The 20,957-nt window shown below is 42.5% G+C and overlaps 1 protein-coding gene across 1 annotated transcript in view; it reads left to right on the top strand.

Annotated features, from left to right (window-relative positions):
• The first annotated feature begins 5,216 nt into the window (after positions 1–5,216).
• Positions 5,217–20,957, top strand: part of RBMS3 (RNA binding motif single stranded interacting protein 3) — a 730,467-nt gene continuing 714,726 nt past the window's right edge. Inside the window, exons 1-2 of the mRNA XM_052797551.1 lie at positions 5,217–5,422; positions 6,118–6,308. Coding sequence (XP_052653511.1) covers positions 6,129–6,308 — 180 coding nt within the window. The 5' untranslated portion in view covers positions 5,217–5,422; positions 6,118–6,128. The remainder of the gene's footprint in view (positions 5,423–6,117; positions 6,309–20,957) is intronic.

Below are 20,957 nucleotides of genomic sequence, written 5' to 3'. Positions count from 1 at the left end.
CTGCCACTGGAGATGTTGTATCCCTTGTAGAGCATTCTCATGCCTTTGTCTGCTCCTGAAAGTTTAATGTCTAGCAATGAAGATTTGGCATCCATTAAGAAATAATATAGACCAATTCTATTTCTCTTGTTTTAATGCATCTCCCTTTTGTTTATTTGTTTCTAACAAATGATTATTGTGACAGATTACTTTTTTCTCCATCTTCAAAGTTAAGTGAACTCAGTAGAGATTTTCCTTTCCAAAAACCTGAAAACTAGGTCAAATTTTTCATTTTGGCACAGATCCAGGTTTACCACGGGAACTGAGAAGAATGCAGCACCACCCAGTGAAATACAGATGTTTTCAGATTGTGTGAAACAAATGTCTATGTGGCTGTGCTGCCCGCCCATTTGCCTCAGAGCTGCGTTTCCTTTCTTTGAGTCTGCTTGGTTAGGCCTTTGTCCCACCCAGTGATGTCTTGACTAACCATGAGCCCAGTCCAACTCTCAGAAAAGTCAGCAGAAATAGCTGCTGCTGCTTCTACCTCACACAGCAATTTTGAGGGCAATAAAGCCTTCCATACACCCTACAGAACAGATACTTACGTGCTCAAATCATGAAACTGCTTTGGAAAGTGAGTGGAGGGTCTGCATGGCCATTGGTCTCTTTGCAATACCTTGGGCAAGGAGAGACAAAGCTCTTGCTGTGGCCAGAATAGTTTTGTTTGTCAGTCATGTAGAATATAAACTATGAGGAGCTATGTTCATGTTTAAAAGTAATGAAGCCTATCAATTCTATTTTGATCGTTTTCTAGAAAAGGAGCTGTAGGAGCTCAAGAGGCTTCCCAAGGGTTACAGGATTTTTTGTTCCAAAAAAGGAACAGAGATAAGACTTTAAAAGGCTCAAAAAAATCACTCAAGGCTTGAGTTGTGCAGCCATTCTTTGTGGTTTCAGTACTTGTAAGCAAAAATGTTAGAATGCAGGGGAGAACTGATATTATCAAAATTGTGGGTGGAAAGCTAGAAGACAAGATGCTTTTGAAAATGCAGCTTGTAATGTATCCATTTTCATGTCGGACCATGTAGAGAATGGTGGAATTCAAATAGTATTTTCACCTTTTACTCTCCAAGAATATCCACAGCATGTCTTTATATCCCCGTGTAACATAATTCTCTCAGGATAGCATTTATTAAGCATATACAATTATAGACTTTCTGAGACAGAAAATACCTGCATAGATAGATCTTGAAAGTTAGAGGAGCCCCCAGGTTACTGAATGTTTGCATACTGGCAGCAAAGCACCTTAGAGAACAGAAGCAGAGATCGATGGGTGGGAAAATGACTCAATGAACATCTGTGTTAGCCACTTTGAAATGTATAGTACAGAGGGAATTATCGATAAGGTCAGAGTCTTCATGAGAAAGCAACTCTGTTTGCAACTCTCAAGCAAGAAATGAAATAGCGTAGAATGCAAGTTGACAGATACAGTGTTGAGTGAGACCCCAAGGAGCTTGCATTGACAACAGGAAACCTTTGATTTGAATTGTCTAAGGGTGGGAAAAGGTCAAAATTATTCAAATGTTGAATGTAGTGGGTAGATGAATCCTGAACCAACAGATATGCGAGGCAGCAGAAAGCCAAATGCTCTGTCTCTCATACAATGATAGCTGTGTTTTTATAAAGATTGCATATATCCCGCTAACTTGTAATAGCCATTTTTGTACATTTGACATGCAGCATCTTCAGTTTATCCAGATTAACATAAACATAAATGTGCTTGAGAAAGACCTGAAAATATATTTGAACAAGAATTGTTATGTAAGTAAATATCAATAAATGATTTAGTTTCTGAGCAGTTATCTTAACTATTCATAAGAAAAAGTGACAAATTGCTAAATGAAACAAATGACCAAAAGAAGAAACCATGGAAAGGGCATAAATGTTCTGTTTAATCTGCCACTGAACTACTTTATGATCTTACGCAAATCATTTAATTTGTGTATGTCTTCCCACCATTTCTAGCCTTATTAATTAGAACTACAGAGGATTCCCCTGCCATGTGGCTTGCACAGTATATTGTACTATCATCTGATCATAACCAAGAATAAGAATGCAAAAATGGCACTGTATTCTAGAAGAAGCAATCTTTCACCCTTTCCATCAAATTGTTCCAATACTTGGCCTGTAATTAAATTCAGTGTCATCCCTCCCTAATTTTAATTTTTTGGAAACATGAAGAATGTAGTTGGTCTTGAAAGGCTTTCCTTTTCCATTTTAGAATGTCAGTGTCTCTGGAATCTATTTAGTCACCTACACCTGTTTTACAGCACAACCCACAACTGTAAAATATGCAGGAGCATGGAGCATGTGTTAATGAGTTGTAGTATTGATTTCACCAGCAATGTTTTAATGCCGTTTCTCTTGAAAAATGAACAATAGATCCGGGCTCAGAAATTCTTGATGCATGTTGTGTATGGTAATAGACAGTCCATATTCAGTAATGTACTTTATTATTCTATATAGAAGCTAAATTATATGCTGTTTTACCAGAGTAAACATGAGTGAAAGAGCCACGCTAATTTTTATCAATGTGTTGGCACATCTGGAAAGCATTCAACACAATGTTGTTTTCCTACGAACAGGGCCTTCCTGATGTGGAATGACTTGCCCTCCAGTGAGACTCCTGGTTTCTGCTTCTCAATGCATTGTCTTCCAAGACAGTTGCCATGTGATACAGGACTCTGGCTCTCCATTCTTCCACCTCAGCTCCAAATACTATTCTGTGGACTTAGGTTTTGAATTTGATGTATGTACCAAGTTAGTTGAAGGTACTGAAAACTTTTAATTATGCAATACCGATCAACTGTTCAGCTCTGTGGCGTGTTGCATTATTACGGTCTTTAGTCCCACTCTTCTCTGAGTGCTTACCAAAAATAATTTGGGGTAAAAGCTCATGTGCTTCTGCCTGGACCTGAGGAACCTGATACTTGTCAGAAGGACCATTTATGAGACTGGAAGGAGGTCATATTTCTTATCTCCTCAGCCTGCCGGTTCAGATTTCGTTTTCCTGTCCAATTTATTAGTGCTCCTAGATTTGTAGTTACTGTTTGTGTCTCAAAAATATGTTTGGCCTGAAGACCATTATTTCTCTCACAGAAATTTGTGATGATTATTCAGACCTTTACCTTAGTGTAACAAAATATGTTCTACTTAGAATTCTCTGGAAATCTATTGAATATCAACAGCTGGGCGGAAACCTGGTTTGTGCAGAGAACAACTGGGAGCACACTGTTATGAGGAATTATTTGTAATAATTTTATTTTTGCAATAGTATTGTAAATCTTTTGCAGCACAAAAAGGAAAGATGGGGAAAAGAAAAGAAAGAAAAGAAAGAAAGGGAAATTTGAAATTCAGCAGCCAAATACAAATCTTTGTACTGACTTTCATACAGTCTCGGGGCTGCCCTTTTCTTCTTATGTATTATCACATTCACTCAAACCATCTAAGAAGTTTGTGTTGGTTTTGGGGGTTAAACTCTCTAGGATTAGGAGTAGAGCTTTCTGAGTCAAGAGCCCCCACCTCTGGAATTAGTTTTCCTTGGTTCTCTGCCAGTGTCCAGCTCCAGTAAGCTTCAGAGCACATGGTGAAATGTTTGTATTTGGGTTAGCTTTTCTCTATTTTTAGATGGCTTGGTTTTGCTTTGAGTTTTATTTTACAGACCTGGAGATGGTAGATTAGGAATTGTATTACCTTCCATGGGAAGGTTTCTATGTCCTTTATCAGTAATTTTTTAAGTGTGTGTTGTAGTGCCTGAATGAGCAATACTTTTATTTTCACTTTTATCTTGCCATTTTCCAACCTGTGATACTGGAAGTATTTTGACCCAAACTGGAAAAGCTCTTGAGCACAGAATTTTGTTCCTTGCATGCTTTGTGGTGTGTGGAGGGAGGTGGTGACTGCACAGGCGGACTGACAGCGCGGTGGCTTGTCATCTATGTGGGCTTATTGCTTTGCTCTGGGCAATTCTGCAGCAAAGTCCACCTTTGTACGTGTTCTGCAGCCATCATGGTTGTGAAGACAGATCCCGCCAAAAGTACCTGTCTGCAGTTAGTACTGCTTTTTGCTAATGAGGCTAAAACTATAAGAGTATCCAGAATGTTTAAATCATTACACCCCAAAATGTAGAGTATATTTAGATGATTATAAATAAATGATTGTAAGTAGTCTGAAGTATTTGATTATAAACATCAATATTCAGGGCTTGATTGTCTTATTATTTACCTCAATTTTAAACATTGATGCTGATAGTTTCAGTAGAAATGCTCCTTATTTTCACGAATCTGAGAAGACAGCAGGGCCCATCAATACTTGACATGCTTTGAGAATAATACTAAAGGATCTTTAGCGATGTGTATTTTAAAAATACAGCTTTGGTGTGTGACAAAGACTTTTTTTTTTCTCTCTATTGCAATATTAGCCCTTGCCCTTTGTCCAAATACATTGTTGCAATAAGATCTGTTCAGGTTCCCACAGTAACAATCCTGTTGGGGAATAACGGAACCCAAGGCGAGGAATAAAAGGGCATCATGTAATACCTGATGGACACCCGCTTCCCGAAACACCTTGGGACATGTTCTCTCCTGGTGTAAAATAGACCAGCTCCTGAGGATGTGGCCCAGTATCTCTGTGGAGCGGGTAGGTGCTATTGGAGAGGTCAGTACATGCATCAGACAGCTCAGGTATAGATCAGATACGTATCTTGATACTGCAGGCTCTCAGTAGATGTTTCCAGTTAACTTTCAAAGCAGCTGCTCCTCAGGACAATGTGGTGTTATATTTAGAAGTGCAGACTGGTCACCTGATGGTGTCCTGATTTAACAACGATGGGGTCTTCGCTCACCATTCATCCCTTCAAAATGAAAAGGGGAATAGCTGAAGACTTGGCTTGGCTCGGCTCCGGCGCCACTGAGGAAATTCTTGTTTTGGTATAAAACACTCTTAATGAGGCTGCATTTTTCCGTACCTTGCCTAACTTCAGTCTGAGAAGGAAGCTAACACGAGGATTGAAAGTCGTGTGCGCACTGCAGTCACAACTGATTTAGCAGCTTACACGCGATTTTTTTTTTTCCATTTCTCTTCTTGTATTTGGGTTGATAAAATCGGAGAGCCGGTGGCTGGTACTGATTTAGATTTCCAGCCTGGATTTGCTCTTGTTTTTCTCCTTAACTCCAGTTCTCCTTGTGCAGTGCTGCGTGGCGCTGGCAGCCTGAGAGAGAGGGAGCTCCAGTCACACACATACACTCAGACCACGGCGAGGAGATTAACATCAAGGAGCCTACATTTGCAATAGCGGGTGGTGCTGGGGGGGAGGCGAGGGGAAAATAAAATAAAAGCAACAATCGGGTAAATGCTCGTCTCTTCTCGCCACCAGCACCTTGCACAGGTCTGAAATCGCTTGGTTTTGCTTTGCTGTATTGCGCTTGCCTGGGATGTGGAGAGGGGAGGGGGAGGGGAGGAAGGGGGAGGTTTAACTTTTACTTGACATTACCGGATTATTGTCGGTTCCCCCGTGTTAAACCCCGGTGGTTTCCCCTCGCCCCCACCCCCTCCCCGGGCTCGGCTCCCTCCAGTTAACTTTGTTCAAAGGGCTGCAGCCAGAAGGGCTTGTCCGGGCCTGGGACATAGATAGCGTAAAGTAAATAACCACCACAATTAGACTGGGGCCGGGAGTTGATCTTCGTGGCGAGAGATCTGCTTAGTTAGCGTTTGCCGTTTCGGGGCGATTGAAGGCCATCGTACCAAGGACACGCGCGCACACGCACACACACGCACACGCACACACACACACACACACACACACACTCTCACTCTTACACACACACACGCTGGATACAAAAGTCTGGAGGATCTAGGGGAGGATTGCAGCCGCCGGATCGGTGCAGCAGCGGCGGCCAGAGCCATGCGTGTCACGGCCTCCTGAGGGGGGGAAAAAGGAAGGAAGGAAGGGAAGGAAGGAAGGAAGGAAGAAAGGAAGAAAAAGGACAGAAAGAAGGGAAAAAAGAAAAGAGGGAGAAAGGAGAGCACAGGAAAGACGCGGGGTGGTGGAAAGTGTTTGCCTGCTTTTGTCTCGCAATACAGTGAACTGGAAGATGGAGATGGATGTTAAGGGAGTTTCTCCGTGCCCGGAGCCCATCCCCCCGGCGGCGGGGTCTGGCGGCTGCCCGCACCAGCGCCCGCACCACCGCGATGGGCAGCCCGCGGAGCCGGCCCCCGCCGCCGACAGCGGCCACCCGGAGCGGAGGCACGGCAGCGAGAAAGAGGACAAAAAGGTAGGTAGGTCCGCTCCGCTCTGCTCCGCCGCCGGCCGGCCGGAGGGGCCGGCTGCCCGGGGCCGCGCTCGGCGGGGCGGGCGGGTCCGCTCCCGCGCCCGCTCCCGCGCCCGCTCCCGCCCGGCCGCGGCCGCGCCGCCGCGGGCAGCCCCGGCCCCGCGCCGCCCTTTGTCAGCGCGGCGGCGGGAGGCGGGGGGGCCGGCGGCGGAGGTTGTCTGAGGACACGGGGGCGGCGGGGCGGGGAGGCGCGGGGCCGCCGCCGCGGGGCCCGGGGCGGCGGGCATTGTTCCGCTCGCCCTGCGGGAGCGGCGCCGCGGGCGGCGGCCCAGGTGCCGCCGCGAAAGTTTACCTCACTTCGAGGGGCCAGTGCCGGCAGGGCCGCCGCTCCCCGCGCCTCCCCTCGCCTCGCCGCCCCTCGCCGCCACTCGCCTCGGTTTTCGGCCGGCGGCGAGGGGCGAGTCACCTGGGGGAAGGAGCCCGGGCGCCGTGTCCCTCCAGCCAGCCCTGCTGTGTCATTGTGGACCGGGGGACGGCCGCTCGCTGCCGAGTGAGAACCTGTGGGTGACGGAGTTCAACGAGAAATGGGTCAGATCGCATCCGTTAGTGCGGCTATGTCAGCTGCTGGAAGAATCGGAAAGTAGGGAGGATGGGATAGAGAAAGGTTGCCATTAAGATAATGTCAGCGGAGTGCATTGATCAGTGCTTTTGTCTGTGGGCACTGTCTTCATTCCCATTCATTTTTCTCGCCGTGGGTTTACCAAACTGAAGCCGACGGATTCTGCTGTGTCTGTAGGTCTGTAGTAGGCAGAGACCGGTAAATGTCTAAGTTTCATCGTAATACGGTGATTGTTGCGAGGGGTGATCCGTGTGTGCTAGACCGTAAAACACATCCGTTTATATCTTACTGAAATCCGAGTAATTCTCTGAATGGACAGATACCCCAAACCAGATTGTAATCCTAGCGTAAATGGAAAAAAAGAAACGTTGCCGTGTACTGGATTTGAGCCGTGTTTCTTTAACTAGTTTTGCTATAGTTTGATTTTGTTACAAATGTGTAAGAGAAGAGTAACACAATGAAGGAATGTAAACCAGCAGCGCAATAAATTAATGCAACAACTATGTCGCGCCATATATTTGCACAACTAGAGTTGCAATTTTTGTGAGAAATATAAGGTATTTTGAAAAAAAAGGGTATCTCTAACTGGAGACCCCGAGTTTGTAGTATTTACCTCCTACACTTTTAGGTTTGTTACTGTTTGGTAAAATCTGTCCTATTGTTTTAATTAAAAGAGAGTGTCAACGACTGATCATTTGAACAGGGCCTGTACAGTTATAATAAGGGCTTTATACAAGGGCTTTATTTTTGAAACTATAACTGGTGGTTTACATATTGTGATAGATGAATGTGGAATTTCATCTCCCTTGACTTTATGAATATTTCATTCTGTCGCGACTGCATGTTGCTGTAGGTAGCTAAATTATTTGTGTGTGTGTGATTGTTTCTAGGATCCCTTTCCCTGCATCGTGTTACTTACTGGAACTTAAAGTGCTTTTATGCTTTTATTTCAAAATAATTAAAATGTAGAGCCAAGGTTGCCATTTACACATGAGTTGGTTGTGCCAGTGCCTTCAGCATTTAAAAACCCTGCCATCAGCAGAAATCCATGCTCAGTAGTTACTTTCTGATGTGCCACACAGTCTGTCTAATGTTTTACTGATCATGGACACGAGGAAGGCAAACAAGGTATGATTGAAGGTGATTGAACACCAGAGAAAGCCTGATTCTCTGTGGTGTGGCTAATTAATGTGTTTAGATAACTCAGTATTGCACTGTTTTATTCTGTATTTGCCAGCATTTTCTGGACATAGAAACAAAAGAAGTAATACCTTTTTTTTGTCCTGGCTGTAGCCATGCTAAAGTACTGTGATATATTCCTTTTTCTTAATCCACTATCAGGTTTTCCAGGCTTGCCATTGCCAAGGTGGTTGCAATGACTAGCTTGTATTTTTGGGAAGTGCTGTGATATTTCAAACCTCCCTAAATGTATCTATCTTTTCAGGATGCTGTCCCAGGACAACCAGTACTTCTTATTAGTGCAGAAGTATTTCAGTTATCTGGTAAAACAGTGGCACGAGAAATGTGATGAGAAGGCGAAAACCCATTAAAGCAATAGTAAAATCCAACACTACTGTGAAAAAAACATTCCAACCACAAAATAAAACCCGAGTATTGCCGGAAACATCATTAAGAACTTTCTAAATGTCTTGAAATAACAGTACCATTGTTTATTTGACCCTTGAATAAATGTCAGAGGCACACTGATAAATCCTAGAAGTGTAAGCACTCTATGTGGAAATTGTAAAGGACATTAGAACCTGATTTCCTGACACCTGTATACTTATGAGTAACTGAGTATTAAGATTTTACAACATCTCATGATTCAGGCCTTGCTTTTGGGGATCAAAAGTCCTATATTTTACCATTGAGCTCCATTTCCACTGGAGGTAAAAAGAGTTTTGCTTCCATCTAAATGGAGCTGGGTCGAATTTACGCTCTAATAAAGCTATTTTTTATCACTGCCTCCAAAAGGAACATTGCTCAATTAACCAAAGAAAGTATTTTCCTAATTCTATGGAATTTCAGTAGAAGGTAATACCATAGTGTCAATTAATGGATATTGGAGGTTTTTTTCTGCTCTATGTTCATTTTTTATTTGTCTTTGAACTTCAGTAAAATTGTGAAACATGTGCATAACTTGAAATATATCCCACTGTCTTCAGCTTGGATGCTGACATGCTGAAGTGTATGCTTAAGTGCTTTGTTGGAGGAAGACCTAGGTTGCCTCCCATATATCCTTCTGTGTTGTAACCGTCTCTGACCAAGAGAAATTATGAAGTTTGACTTTATAATTTATTAAGTATACAGTACTTGGTGCTTTAAAGCATAGTTGCCATTTAGGTGGGAGAAAATTAAGGAGAAATATTAGAGTGTAAGATTTAGAAGATGGTTGACTCTATAAGGATACTATTTTTTCTCTTAAAGCAAAACACATCAGAAAATATTTTTCAACACTCCTACAATGTTTTCTGTTATTTTAGTTAAAAGCTTGTAGGTCTAACCCTATATACAGCAGCATGTTGACATTCTCCAATATGGCAAAGTGGGTGACTGGGGGAGAGAACAACATGCAATCCTGGCTGTTTATTGCCAGCTAGAGGTACAACTGACGCCTGTGACAGGTTGTGTGGGTGGGTTGTCATGCCGTCTTGCCACTCTGTGACTTGGTGCAAAGGGACGCAGGCCCATAAATTTTACCAAGGATTCTTCCCAGCTTATATTGGAGCGATAGCATCTTTGCAAGGATCTGTGCAGGGAGCACTTTGAGAGTTGAAGGCAGCTGTGCAATTCCTTTGCAGATTGGTGACTGTGTGTGGCATTTGTCACAGCTGACGTTATGACCAGAATTTTTCCAGGGGTGGTACCCTGAGTTAGGACTTTCAAGCCCTCAGCTACAGCTGGTGTGTTGCAGTGTTTCCATTTTCCAAAGTACTGTGCAGCCCCTAAGTCCTCCAAAAGTTGGTCCTAGGTATGGATTTGGTAATGTAGCACTGCATAGCCAAGTAAGAGCATTTTATTTTGCTTTCCACTGAGGAAAACCTCTGTATGTCTGAGGTTTGCACAAATCATTTAGCACAAATGATTTACAAGCACACCCAGAGCTTTCACTTTATACCTACATTCCAGATACAAAAGCCCCTGTGAAATAGCTCCAAGGTGAAGAACTTTTTGTGTATTTACATGGAAATGAGCACACCAAGGTTACAGCACAAGCAAGCCTATCTGGGCTGGGTACATTGTATTCTGGTTCAAAAACAATTTGCCAGTGTTCGATATAAAAGTTCTGAAGTGTTTTGTGGGCTTATTTGTATGTCATTTCCCAGAATTCTCGCCTGTGATATCACTGTGCGAGAGTGGTACCCAGGTGTGAGCTTCTAGAGGGGAAAAGCTGAGTGCTTTGGGGAAAGGCACTTGGTATTAACTTGGGAATTCTGTTCTACTGTACACGTGATCTGATCTAATCGTCAGTCTCTGAAAGCCTTCCGCTAGTGTATTTACAGGACTACTGCTATCAACAATACGGTGGTTGTTCAGTCATCCTCCACAAGCAGTAGGTCAGGAAGAGTGGAATACTCTTCAGGGGCAATTCTTTTTTAATAATTTCTCTTATGTATTTAGTTTTGTTTGAAAAGCCATATGTTACTGTGTGTTTACATTTAGAGAAGAGAAGGCCTAAGAAATGCAGTTTATGCTTGAAGCAGATGGTGGGAAGTTTCTTTTTGGGGGCAGATCACTCCAGTTTCAGGTCAGATGTGCTTATCTTACCTTAGGCAGTTCCATTGTGCACGGGAGAGTAGTTGTCAACCACTGTCTTTCTCCTGGAGGTTTAGGTGTTTTTCCAGATAATCTGGACCCAGCCCATGGAGCAACTTGAAGTTAAGATCCAAAAGCTGAAACCGAAATCAGTAGTGGATAAGGGGAAAAAGTCTGGAGTGTGTGGGACAAAGAAAGCAGAGATAGAAAACACTACCAGTTGCTGATGGTAGCAGCTTCTCCTGATAATCATATAAAATGCAACACCTTGTACTAGCTGGAGTTTCCAAGTACTGAAGGCTTTGTGCCAGGTGTATCATGGGCTGTAGTCCTGCCAAGACGTAATGCAGGCATGAACAGTCAAGGTCAGGCCATTGTCTGCCTGGATGGACAAATTCTTAGCCACCCAGAGAGGCCAGAAAACTTTACTTGTGACTGTTGCTATTCTGAGAGTTTGATGTCAGACAGAAATTCCAGTGTATCTTTAAAGTGTGGACAGAGCTGGAAAATAATGGGTCTTCCTCTAACTCATTGCTAAGAATGTTTCAGAAATCATTCCTCAGCCCAGCAACATCAACTTTTGTCTTTTTCAGGTCCACTTTTAAGGACCTATTCTTCATTCTTAAGCTGCTCCTTACCATGCTGTGGTCCATCATGATGTTGGTATTGATCTGCATAGTTCAGTGTCTTCCTGATCAAATGGTCTGAAAAAAAGCTTATTTTGTGCTAGCACCCTGTTCTTCCAGAGTTCCCAGAGCCTGATGGCTGTCTGGGTGGTGAGTCTGTCCCAAAGCCACAGACCCAAGACATGCTGAGTCCCTCGTATTCGGATGTTTGTCCTGCAGACTCCCAGGTTACAGCTCCAGGGCAGGCTCAGATTCATGGCAGCGTGAGGAAGCTCCCAGACATGTCTACTTGCAACAGCTGCCCAGAGAACAGTGCCTGGCAGGTGCCTCTGGAAGGGAGTTTTTGGTCCTTTGTGTTGCTGCTGTGAGCAGCAAAGCTATTAACCATGCCATTAACCTCTTTCGGTGAGCGAGGCCCAAGGGCCATCTGCTTTGAGGAGAATAAATAAAAAATTCAAATTAAAAAAAAAATCAAAAAGAAGAAATTCACTGTGAACTGAAAGCCTTGCTTTGCAGGCAGGTCTACTTCTGCATTTCCATGTATTTGATGTACTCTGCCACTCACACATCTCTTGCCTTCTAGTGAGAGAATCCTTAGATGAACCTAGGATTGTGCCTTTATTACAAAAATAAGCGGATGAGAAGAACAGAAGAAAGAGAGAAACTGTTAGTACCTCAACTGAAGGCAAGACTAATAAACTCATATTTTATTAGACATCAGAGAATCCAAAAGGAGAAGAGATTTTGGGAATCAAGCCTCATAATTTTCATGGCTCAAAAATTACTTTTTATCTCATATTCTGAGAATTCCTTTTACCTTAAGTAGAGTAAATAGACACTTAAAATGTATTTATTTGCAGGTGGCATACTGAGAATCTGGAATGTGGAGAATGAGGTCCAGTGATGGTTTTATGTTAGAGTTAAAGCATAAAGTTGGAGAAGGAGGAATTGACTTCTGTGCTTTGCCTGTGTCTGTACTAAAACAACATACCTGATAGTGCACATGAATGATTCTTTAAAATCTTACCCAATACTGAGACTTCTGAAAGAAGAATACACTATTTAAAATAGTTTTCCCTTTAAATAAATTGCAGGAGAAATGTTTTGGCAAATAGCAAACAGCTGTTTAAATTTTTCAACCAACTGATCAATAAGTGGATGAAGCTTGAAAAGCTGATCACACTCTGGCTGGTTCTTGGGGTAAACATGGAAATACTCATTGTTATGCAGAGAAGTAAGTACTAGTTAGAGTTATTACAAAGTGAAATTAAGTGCATATGTAGTTGATTAGGTAACAAATCCAGGGACATAAACAATGAACATCATGGGTGGGAGCTAAACAACACTCTTGAGTCATCAGAAACACAACCACAAATTTTGTATGCAGAAGACACAGAACTGGCTCTCTGGCTAAAGGCAAATTCGTCTTGGCTGCAGAAGAGTTGCGAGGATTCCTACTTGGAGAAAGTTGCAGCACTGAAAAGGGCTTTGTTATCTCCTCTTGGGCAGTTGGGACATTGCCTTGACTCAGATGTAGTGGTACGTGTTCGTGCCTGTGTGCCGAGACTGGAAAGCAGTCCTATTCAGGACTGCGCATGACAGCCCAGAGCTTGGCCAATGCATGGCATATCCTTCCCACTTATGTAGAGCTTGTTCTCAAAAGCCCAGTATTCACAGGAATTCCTGTCAAAGGGTTGAGTGCCAGCTTGTAACAAATCTGGGGCTTCAAACAATGGATAATCAATGAAGCTAGAAAAGAATAATACCCATGTTGTTGCATGCTATTCCCAGTGTTTTGCTAGATGCTCACAGTGGTTTTAGACCACCTCTAGCTGTGGAAAAAGCTTACTGTGTTGTACTGCATCCTTACAGCACAGTAATTCTTACTATACTGAGGTTAAGGTTTACTTAATTGCTCGGAGCTAAGAGGGAAGTATAGTTACTCATGTGTGAAGTGGTTCAGTTTTTGTTTGGCTCCATATTTGGTTGTTCTCTGCCTGGCTGTAGCCATTCCACTCACATAGTGGCTGGGATTATTTCCCAGCAGCTTATGCTAGGTGGATTTCTGTACTGACTAGCTGCCAGCACTAGTTATCCAGTAAGAGTATAAAAAGTTTCACACTCCCAGTAGAGTTACTAGTTTCTAACAACTTGTCTCAGAAAATACCCAAATAGTAAAGAAAACGGGACTGCAGCTGTAAATAGGAAAAAAGACAACAGGAGCACTGATAATATTTTCCATGGAAGTAGTGCTCAGATGAGGTTCTAATGTGATGTTTAAAAATGTAGAAGAAAAAAGGACAGATCTGAAAGATATTACAGATATTAAGTATTCTACAGTAGTTTCTTTCCTTCCTCACTCCTCATCCTTTCTCCATGGCTCTGGAATTCTCCTCTGTCTGAATGAAAACTTCTGTGTTGTTTAATTTCCCCACATTGCATTCTGAGCTATAAGGGGAATATGAATTGTTCCAGGAGCTATAGTAACCAGTGCATCTTAACTGGGATAAAACAAGACACAATTTGGCTCATAGTATGGACAAGGACAGTCATGTATAAAATTTGTTAGACAGACATGATTTACTAGAAAAAGAATAATTCTTCCATGTCTAATGGCTTCTGCCATGTGTTTAAATACAGCTGTTATTTTCATTATACATTCTATTAAGTGAAGACCAATCTTGTTATAGAAGCAGAATAGAAATAGTTTCCTTGACTGAAAAACAAGTGTTGGGTGAATAAAAATTACAGACTCAAGCCCCAAAGCTTGGTTAATATACTTACTGTTCCTGGGCTTCTGAGTTCATTCCATTGAACACCTTGGCCTATAGTTTCAGAGTTTATTCTTTCTGAAAAGATATTCTACGCAAGTTGTTCAAAGTGATAATGTGATCAACAACTGAAAATACTGCAGGGAGATAAAACGAGTATTTCCTCATTTAGTTCTAGACCATCTGCAAAGGATTGTTACCATTGACTGGAGAATGAAAATAAAATGGTGTGGAACCTATGCCTATTCCGTTAGCATAAGGTCCGTGTTAATTGATTTCAACAAGTGCCTCAAGCACCACTGACACCTCTTCTTTGCTATTAACTAATGATGGTTGTCTCACTGAGGTTATTACTGAGTCTATACTCATTTCCAGGAGCCCGTAGCAGAAAATCTCTTTTTGGATCCAAACTAAAATGCTCAGGATAAGTCTTTGTGGAAAGGGAGTTAAAGGGCTAGTATCTACCAAAGACAACTGCTGTAGCTGTTATATTTAGTAGTAATTTGATATTAGCTATAGTATAATAAATATGCATTGTGCTTTACTGAGAATTCAAAAACAGTATGTTATTGCCTTCAGGTCGTTACCATGTGAATCAGACATAACGCAGGAAAGATAACTGCAAGTCCTCACAGAGGGGCAGGTGAGCATGTTATGTGGAGGTAAGATGTAAATAACTTACACTCTTTAGGTGAATTAAGAGTGAAAGGGGGTGGCATGGAAGGCAGAGGGAGTCCTTGCTGGAAAGCTAATTGAAAACAGCAACTTTTGCATAGGGCTGGAAGGAAGGGGTTTGTAAGGTTAGTAAGTATTTTGAGACGAAAGAACTTTATGAAGTGTGTATTGGGTCCATGTGGAGTTAAGGAAGCACACAACAGAATCTCGCAGAGTTCGCAAAATGCCTATCTAGGCTTCACAGACATTATACAGTGCCCTGGTAAGCCTTGTTAACTTTATTGAGTGTGCTTCGAGGACATGCAGACTTTCAAAGAATGTGAAAGACACTTTTAATAATTAATTGGCTCACTCTCTCCCACCTATTGCTTCATATCTAATAAAAGGCAACAGCGAGTCCTTGCCAAAGCCAACAGATACAATAATATTTAGGTTAGTTGGGTTTGAGATATGACAGGCTAGAAAGGATATCCCCAAAGATCTTAGAAGTGAAACAATCCCCATTTTTTGTCCTGTCTTGTTTCTCCCATGACTCTCATATGATGTGCTCTTAGACTAAATTTTCCCTGATCTAGTAAGTGATTTCAGGAAGATCAGTCCACTTTTACAGAATGGGAAATGTGTGCATGCGTCTGAACTGATTTATAACTGGAAGCATGTTTCAACTTTACTGTGTCAGGGAGACATGCTGAAATTTCCAAGTGATAAACTGACTTCTGCCTTAAGCAGAGCAGCCACCATCCACACTATCATCTACATCCATGCACACGCAGTGTGACACAGGAAATGACACACCATTATCAGATGGCTGTTAAGATAGATGTAGGGAAATGGTGAGCTTGCTGGCATGACCTCAAAGACAGACATAGAATCATAGAATGGTTTTGGTTGGAAGGGACCTTAAAGATCACCTAGTTCCAACCCCTCTGCCATGGGCAGGGACACCTTCCACTAGACCAGGTAGCTCAAAGCCCCATCCAACCTGGCTTTGAACACTTCCAGGGATGGGGCATCCACAACTTCTCTGGGCAACCTGTTCCAGTGCCTCACCACCTCATAGTAAAGAATTTCTTCCTTATATCTAATCTAAATCTACCTCTTTCAGCTTAAAGCCATTACCCCTTGTCCTTAAAAGTGTGCAGTTCGAGTGTGCCTGTTGTGCACTTGGGGAAATTTTTGTTTAAACAGAGAACACTTAAGTTTGAAGGAGGCCATGAATATGTTTCCAGAGGGAGAAGGGAGGAAACCAGGAAGCTTAATGGGAAGGAAAGCCATATAGGTTTTCAAGAGACCAGGAGGAGCAAGGCAGTAACAAAGGGTTGGACATTCATCCTGAACCTGACTTTATCTGCCTCCCACAGTAGGGAGATAGCTAATGTGGTGGAAGCTTACTGTCACCTGCTATTGTGGTCTTATGCAAAGCATAGCCTTGTTAGACCTTAAAATAGGGACCAAATGTGCCACTTCTTGAACTTGTCAAGAGGACACACACTGTGCAGAAGATAAATAAATGATGAATCAATTCTAACAGAAGCCATGTGGAGGCTAGAGAGTCAGAGGCAATCAAGGTTAAGGTGGCTTAAGGAATCTTTACAAGAAGGGTCATACCACAGATCTGTCATGCGATAATCAGCCAGATCTACATCAGAATTGGAATCACCCGGTGGTGGGAAATGTTGCTCAGGACAGGAACAAGGCTCTGGCTTCTCTGGTCTGGTCTCTGCTGTGCATGTTCTGCCTGTTCGTAAGACTCACCAGCTTTCTCTTTTTAGGCAGTGTTTCACAGTCATATCCTTTTGCGTGCTGTTGCATGCAGAACAGTTACTAAGGTCTTCCTTACTAACTGGTCAAGTAATGCAGCCACAGTTAAACCTAACTGCTATTGTATTAGAGTTAGACTTACGTACTCACAACAGGCTATCTGTTAGATCACACTATCCCATGGACTGTGGCTTTATTCCTGGTAGCTCAGAACTATCCATAATGCCTATGTTGTCTACAGGTACAAGCAAAGCCCATTAAAAGCTGTCATTCTGCAGTGCCAGTCTACATTTCACAAGTCTCTATGCATGTTACCTATGATCACATCATGGCACCTCTTAGTCATACATCCACATCTCATGGTAATAACTGGAAGAGACCAGAGCCGTTAAAATGAGATAACCATAGATAACAGGCACTTATGTATTATGTACTGTATGTTATTATTAAGAACTAGGAGCAGGAAGACACAGTGATACAACAGTTAACAGGTGCCTAAAGCGTTACTCTCTTATTTGCTGATACAAGTGACTTGTTTCTCCCCTATGCAAAGGAAAATTATAGATGAATGTGTCATAGGTAGAACTTCTGCCATTTTTGAGATGCAGGTCAGAGCAGTTGCACCTGTTGACACATAGTTCTGTGGTATCAATAGTCTCAGCATGCAGTGTGGTCCTTGCTTTGTCATACCTCATGGCTTCCCTTCTAATGCTGCAGCAGAGGCTGTCACAGCTACCCAGAAGACTGTGAGGAGGAGTACAGGACTTCAGCAGTCAGGGTCAGGACCTCTGAAAGGTGGTGTGGAGATCACTGCAGAGAATTTAAAAGGTGAGGTACCAAATAAGTACAGAAATGCACCGTGCACCAAGCTACTCTGTGCACAAACAGAAGTATATGTATCGTGCAGAGTAAAGGCAGAAAATACTAAGTTTTGCTTCCAACCAAGATTTGTTGTATTATAATGGTGCATAAAATAATGGGGAAAAAGCACATGTGCAACAGGCGAGAATAATAAAACTCACATTTAAAAACCAAAACAATAGAAAATGCATAAATGCAGCAATAGGATCTAGTGATAAATTTTAAGTGCAAAGTCAAGGAAGAGAAGAACAAGGGAGTTTATCCATCTTCCTCTGTTGTTAGCAAGTGTGAGGGAATGGAACCTGCTTGTATGGCAGGCTGCTGCTTGATCTGAGGTATCTGGGGGCACATTCACCATAGGTAAAATACTTTTTGGGTACTCTCTCTGTCCAGGTGGCAATGGATGCCAATGCAATACTGGCCATAGTGGGGGACAAAGTGTCGCCTCTGATCTGTAGTCTGTTACTGTCCCCTTTCCTGATCTGCTTCCAAACCAGTGCCAGCATGTGCTGGCAGTGCTCCTGTGGACTCAGGAACAGAGGCCAGAGACCGCACCCTTGATGTGGGTATTACTGTATCTCTCAGACAGCAGCTTTAGCACTTTAGCATCAGTCATAGCTAACGACATTTTTAAAGCTGAGATCTAATTTTTTACTTCATAGTAGGCTAAGGACAAATTTTGTACCCTACTGGTGAAGGAAGTTCATCACTTTTTCACAGGCATGTTACATTTTGCCTTCTTGAAATGATTTATGACTGAGTAAAACTTATTCTGAGTAGAAACTGTGCAGGAGGGAGTGGGGAGCTACAGATTATTAAAAATAATCCAGAGGAAGGTGGATTAATAGGCTCAGATGAGGTAGTCAGATGCGTGTTGTCAGTGCTCTAGCAGTTTAAAGGATTCTTACATTTACACACCTAGAAGAAGGACATGCTATAGCATGAATGGGAAATTGAAACTCACCTCTGTGCATTAAGCTCTTCAAAGTTGTAAGAGAACTGTTTTCCGCAGTATAATTTTGGGAATAATTTTCACGTTTGGAAAAAAAAGGAAGGAACGTGGACAGGTCGCAGTTTGAAACAAATCTGGGGGGTTTAAAGTTTGTTAACATAACAATTTTACTGAACATGCATAGTCCAAATCTTACTCTATTCCACACAAAAGACAGAAGCTCCCTTGCTGAGATTTTGTTTGGGATTGGGAATTATCCTGCTTTGGAGCAGGAAAATGCTGTACATTTTCCAATTCATTCTTGAATGATTCTGTGCTGGAAAATGCTTTGATGCTTTTTAAAATGAAACTGCTCCTACACAGAGTTTTCAGATGCACTCATACTCCAAAAGTTGATATGAATGACCTGACAATTGCATAAAATGAATGCAACTGTAAATGAAATTACTCACTGCAGTCTCCCAGTCAGGTGTGCACGCTTGCAGGATCAGATCTTGCAGTTTCGAGCTTTTGAGGGGGAAGTACCCTCTCTCTCTGTGTATTTAAACATTGGTACATGAAACCTGTATATTTATATGTTCATGTAGCACTAAGTATAATATTTCAACAGTGTAAAATTGTATTTCCTACTATATCAAAACCAGTCTTAAAGCTCAGTAAAACAAGTGTGCTGGGGACGTGGTATCTAATCTGAATCTATTTTTGGCAGTAGATAGTTCATATAAAGTGCTAGTGTAATAATCGAACAATGGTTTGAAGCATCTTAAAAAGAAAATATATTTTAAAGTTGAAACCATCAGCAAACTTGCATTTTCCTAGGGTAATACGTTTAAAGAGGTATTTCATTATAATGCAATATTTCAAATTCCAAGTAGTCTTTTTTTTCCACGTAGAAGAGATGCGTAACAATATTAAATGTTGCTATTGGTACGAGAGCCTTAGCCTGCAGAACAGATTTATAAGAGCAGAATTCTTTGTCCTCTCACAGGAGCATCATTTTGAAGAGTAACACATCTGTAATAGATTCAGGTTGCTTTTTTATCAGCAGCCAATGGTGACACTCTTAAGAAAGGGCCGAATTCTTATACCTACAAATAGATTTGTCAACAAATTATGAGCATGCGAGACAACAGTTCAGTCACATTTTGCTTTCATTTTTTCTCTTTTGTGCTAACTTTTGGGTGTAACTTCCAACTGTCAGCTCTTTCAGCTGAGTGTCAGCCTTTTTATAATTGCTGCCGCATGTCAACCCCTTTAAAATTACCATATGTCAGCTCTTTACCATATCGACTGAAAGCATGCGTATTGGGTTGTTCCCCTTTGCCCCTACCTGTGTTGCTCTTGGTGACAGCCAGGTGATTATTTTAGCTGACAATTCAGCCACTGGCAGGAATGCCCCAGGTGTATTTGCTGTGGCTGTGCTGAGTCTGGAAAAGTCCATCAGTCGCAGAACCAGACAGCAGGAAGAATGGGGCTGGGTGGTGGATGTGCTTGGCAGGCTGGCTAGTGAGCAGGCAGACTTACGGACCTAATCCCTTCCTTCCTTGCCTGAATATTCAGACAACCAGGAGACAATTACACTGTAGGTTGCGTGATCTCCGTGGGAATTTGCTCTAGAGAAGACCTAGCTATGCAAGCAGGAGAATCTGTTTGTTCTAGTGTCTGCCTGAGTTTTTGACTAATGCCATCACGATAGGACGTTAGCACCTTGCAAATATTTAAAAATATTGCAATAACCCTATTTTTCCCTGTCCTCGCTGGCAAAAAGATGAATGGCAAAGGGCTTATTCATGGCAAACCTTGCGTAATGGTAGCGTGCCAGTGTGTGTCTGGTTCTGGACTGTGTCCAGTGACTGGTTCCTGACCGCAAACCAGGGCTTTTGCTGGCATTTTTCTGTGTCTGACATCCAATTTGGACTTGTACTGCAGAGGGAAACAGTAGTAAGCTAGTAACGGAGTGCCAGATAGTAAGAAGATGACAAGTCTTTTCCAGTCTTGTGTGAATGTTATTGAATGAGCAGTCAGTGTGCTAGGGGCCAGTGAGCCAACAAATATGTTCAGCATTCCCACAAAATAGTCTTCAGAATAGTAGGAGGTGTGATTACGAAGGGGAGGCATTTGAAAGCTATAGATAGTGGAGTTAGGCAGGGGAAGTGAGCTGGCAGGAAGGCGTTTTGAAGCTGAATGGGACTCAGCGTAAGCCTTTCCCACAGCAGCTCTGCCCGGCCAGCTAGCCCGTCCAGCTGGCGTGGAGCAGCCAAGGGCAGCTGCCGGCATGTTTCCCTGTGGGAAATGAGGAATGAAGGTTATAGGGAAGTGTCAAGGGGACACACATATGGCGTGGACACAAAGAAGTCTGAACAAGGGGCATCTCTGCCAGTACCACAGCTGTAGCAGTGACCAGGACTGGCTGTGTGTATTTCAGCTGTTTTCACCAAGTCTGCATACGGTGAAAGTGAGGTCTCTGAGGCTGAATTGTCTGACATTCTCTCCTTTTACATTAGCTGTATTATTTACCAATTTTGAAAATGATTCAGTAGGGGATAACTAGTGTTCTGAGATCATGATGCGCTAGTCAGCTTTCCAGAGAGTACAGCAATTACTGTGTGAATAGAGGTGAACGTGACGGAC

Source organism: Harpia harpyja, chromosome 1, assembly GCF_026419915.1.
Source record: "Harpia harpyja isolate bHarHar1 chromosome 1, bHarHar1 primary haplotype, whole genome shotgun sequence".
In the NCBI taxonomy this organism is placed as follows: Eukaryota; Metazoa; Chordata; class Aves; order Accipitriformes; family Accipitridae; genus Harpia; species Harpia harpyja.
The sequence above is the reverse complement of the archived record's forward strand: the minus strand, read 5'-3'. Positions and strand labels throughout refer to the sequence as shown.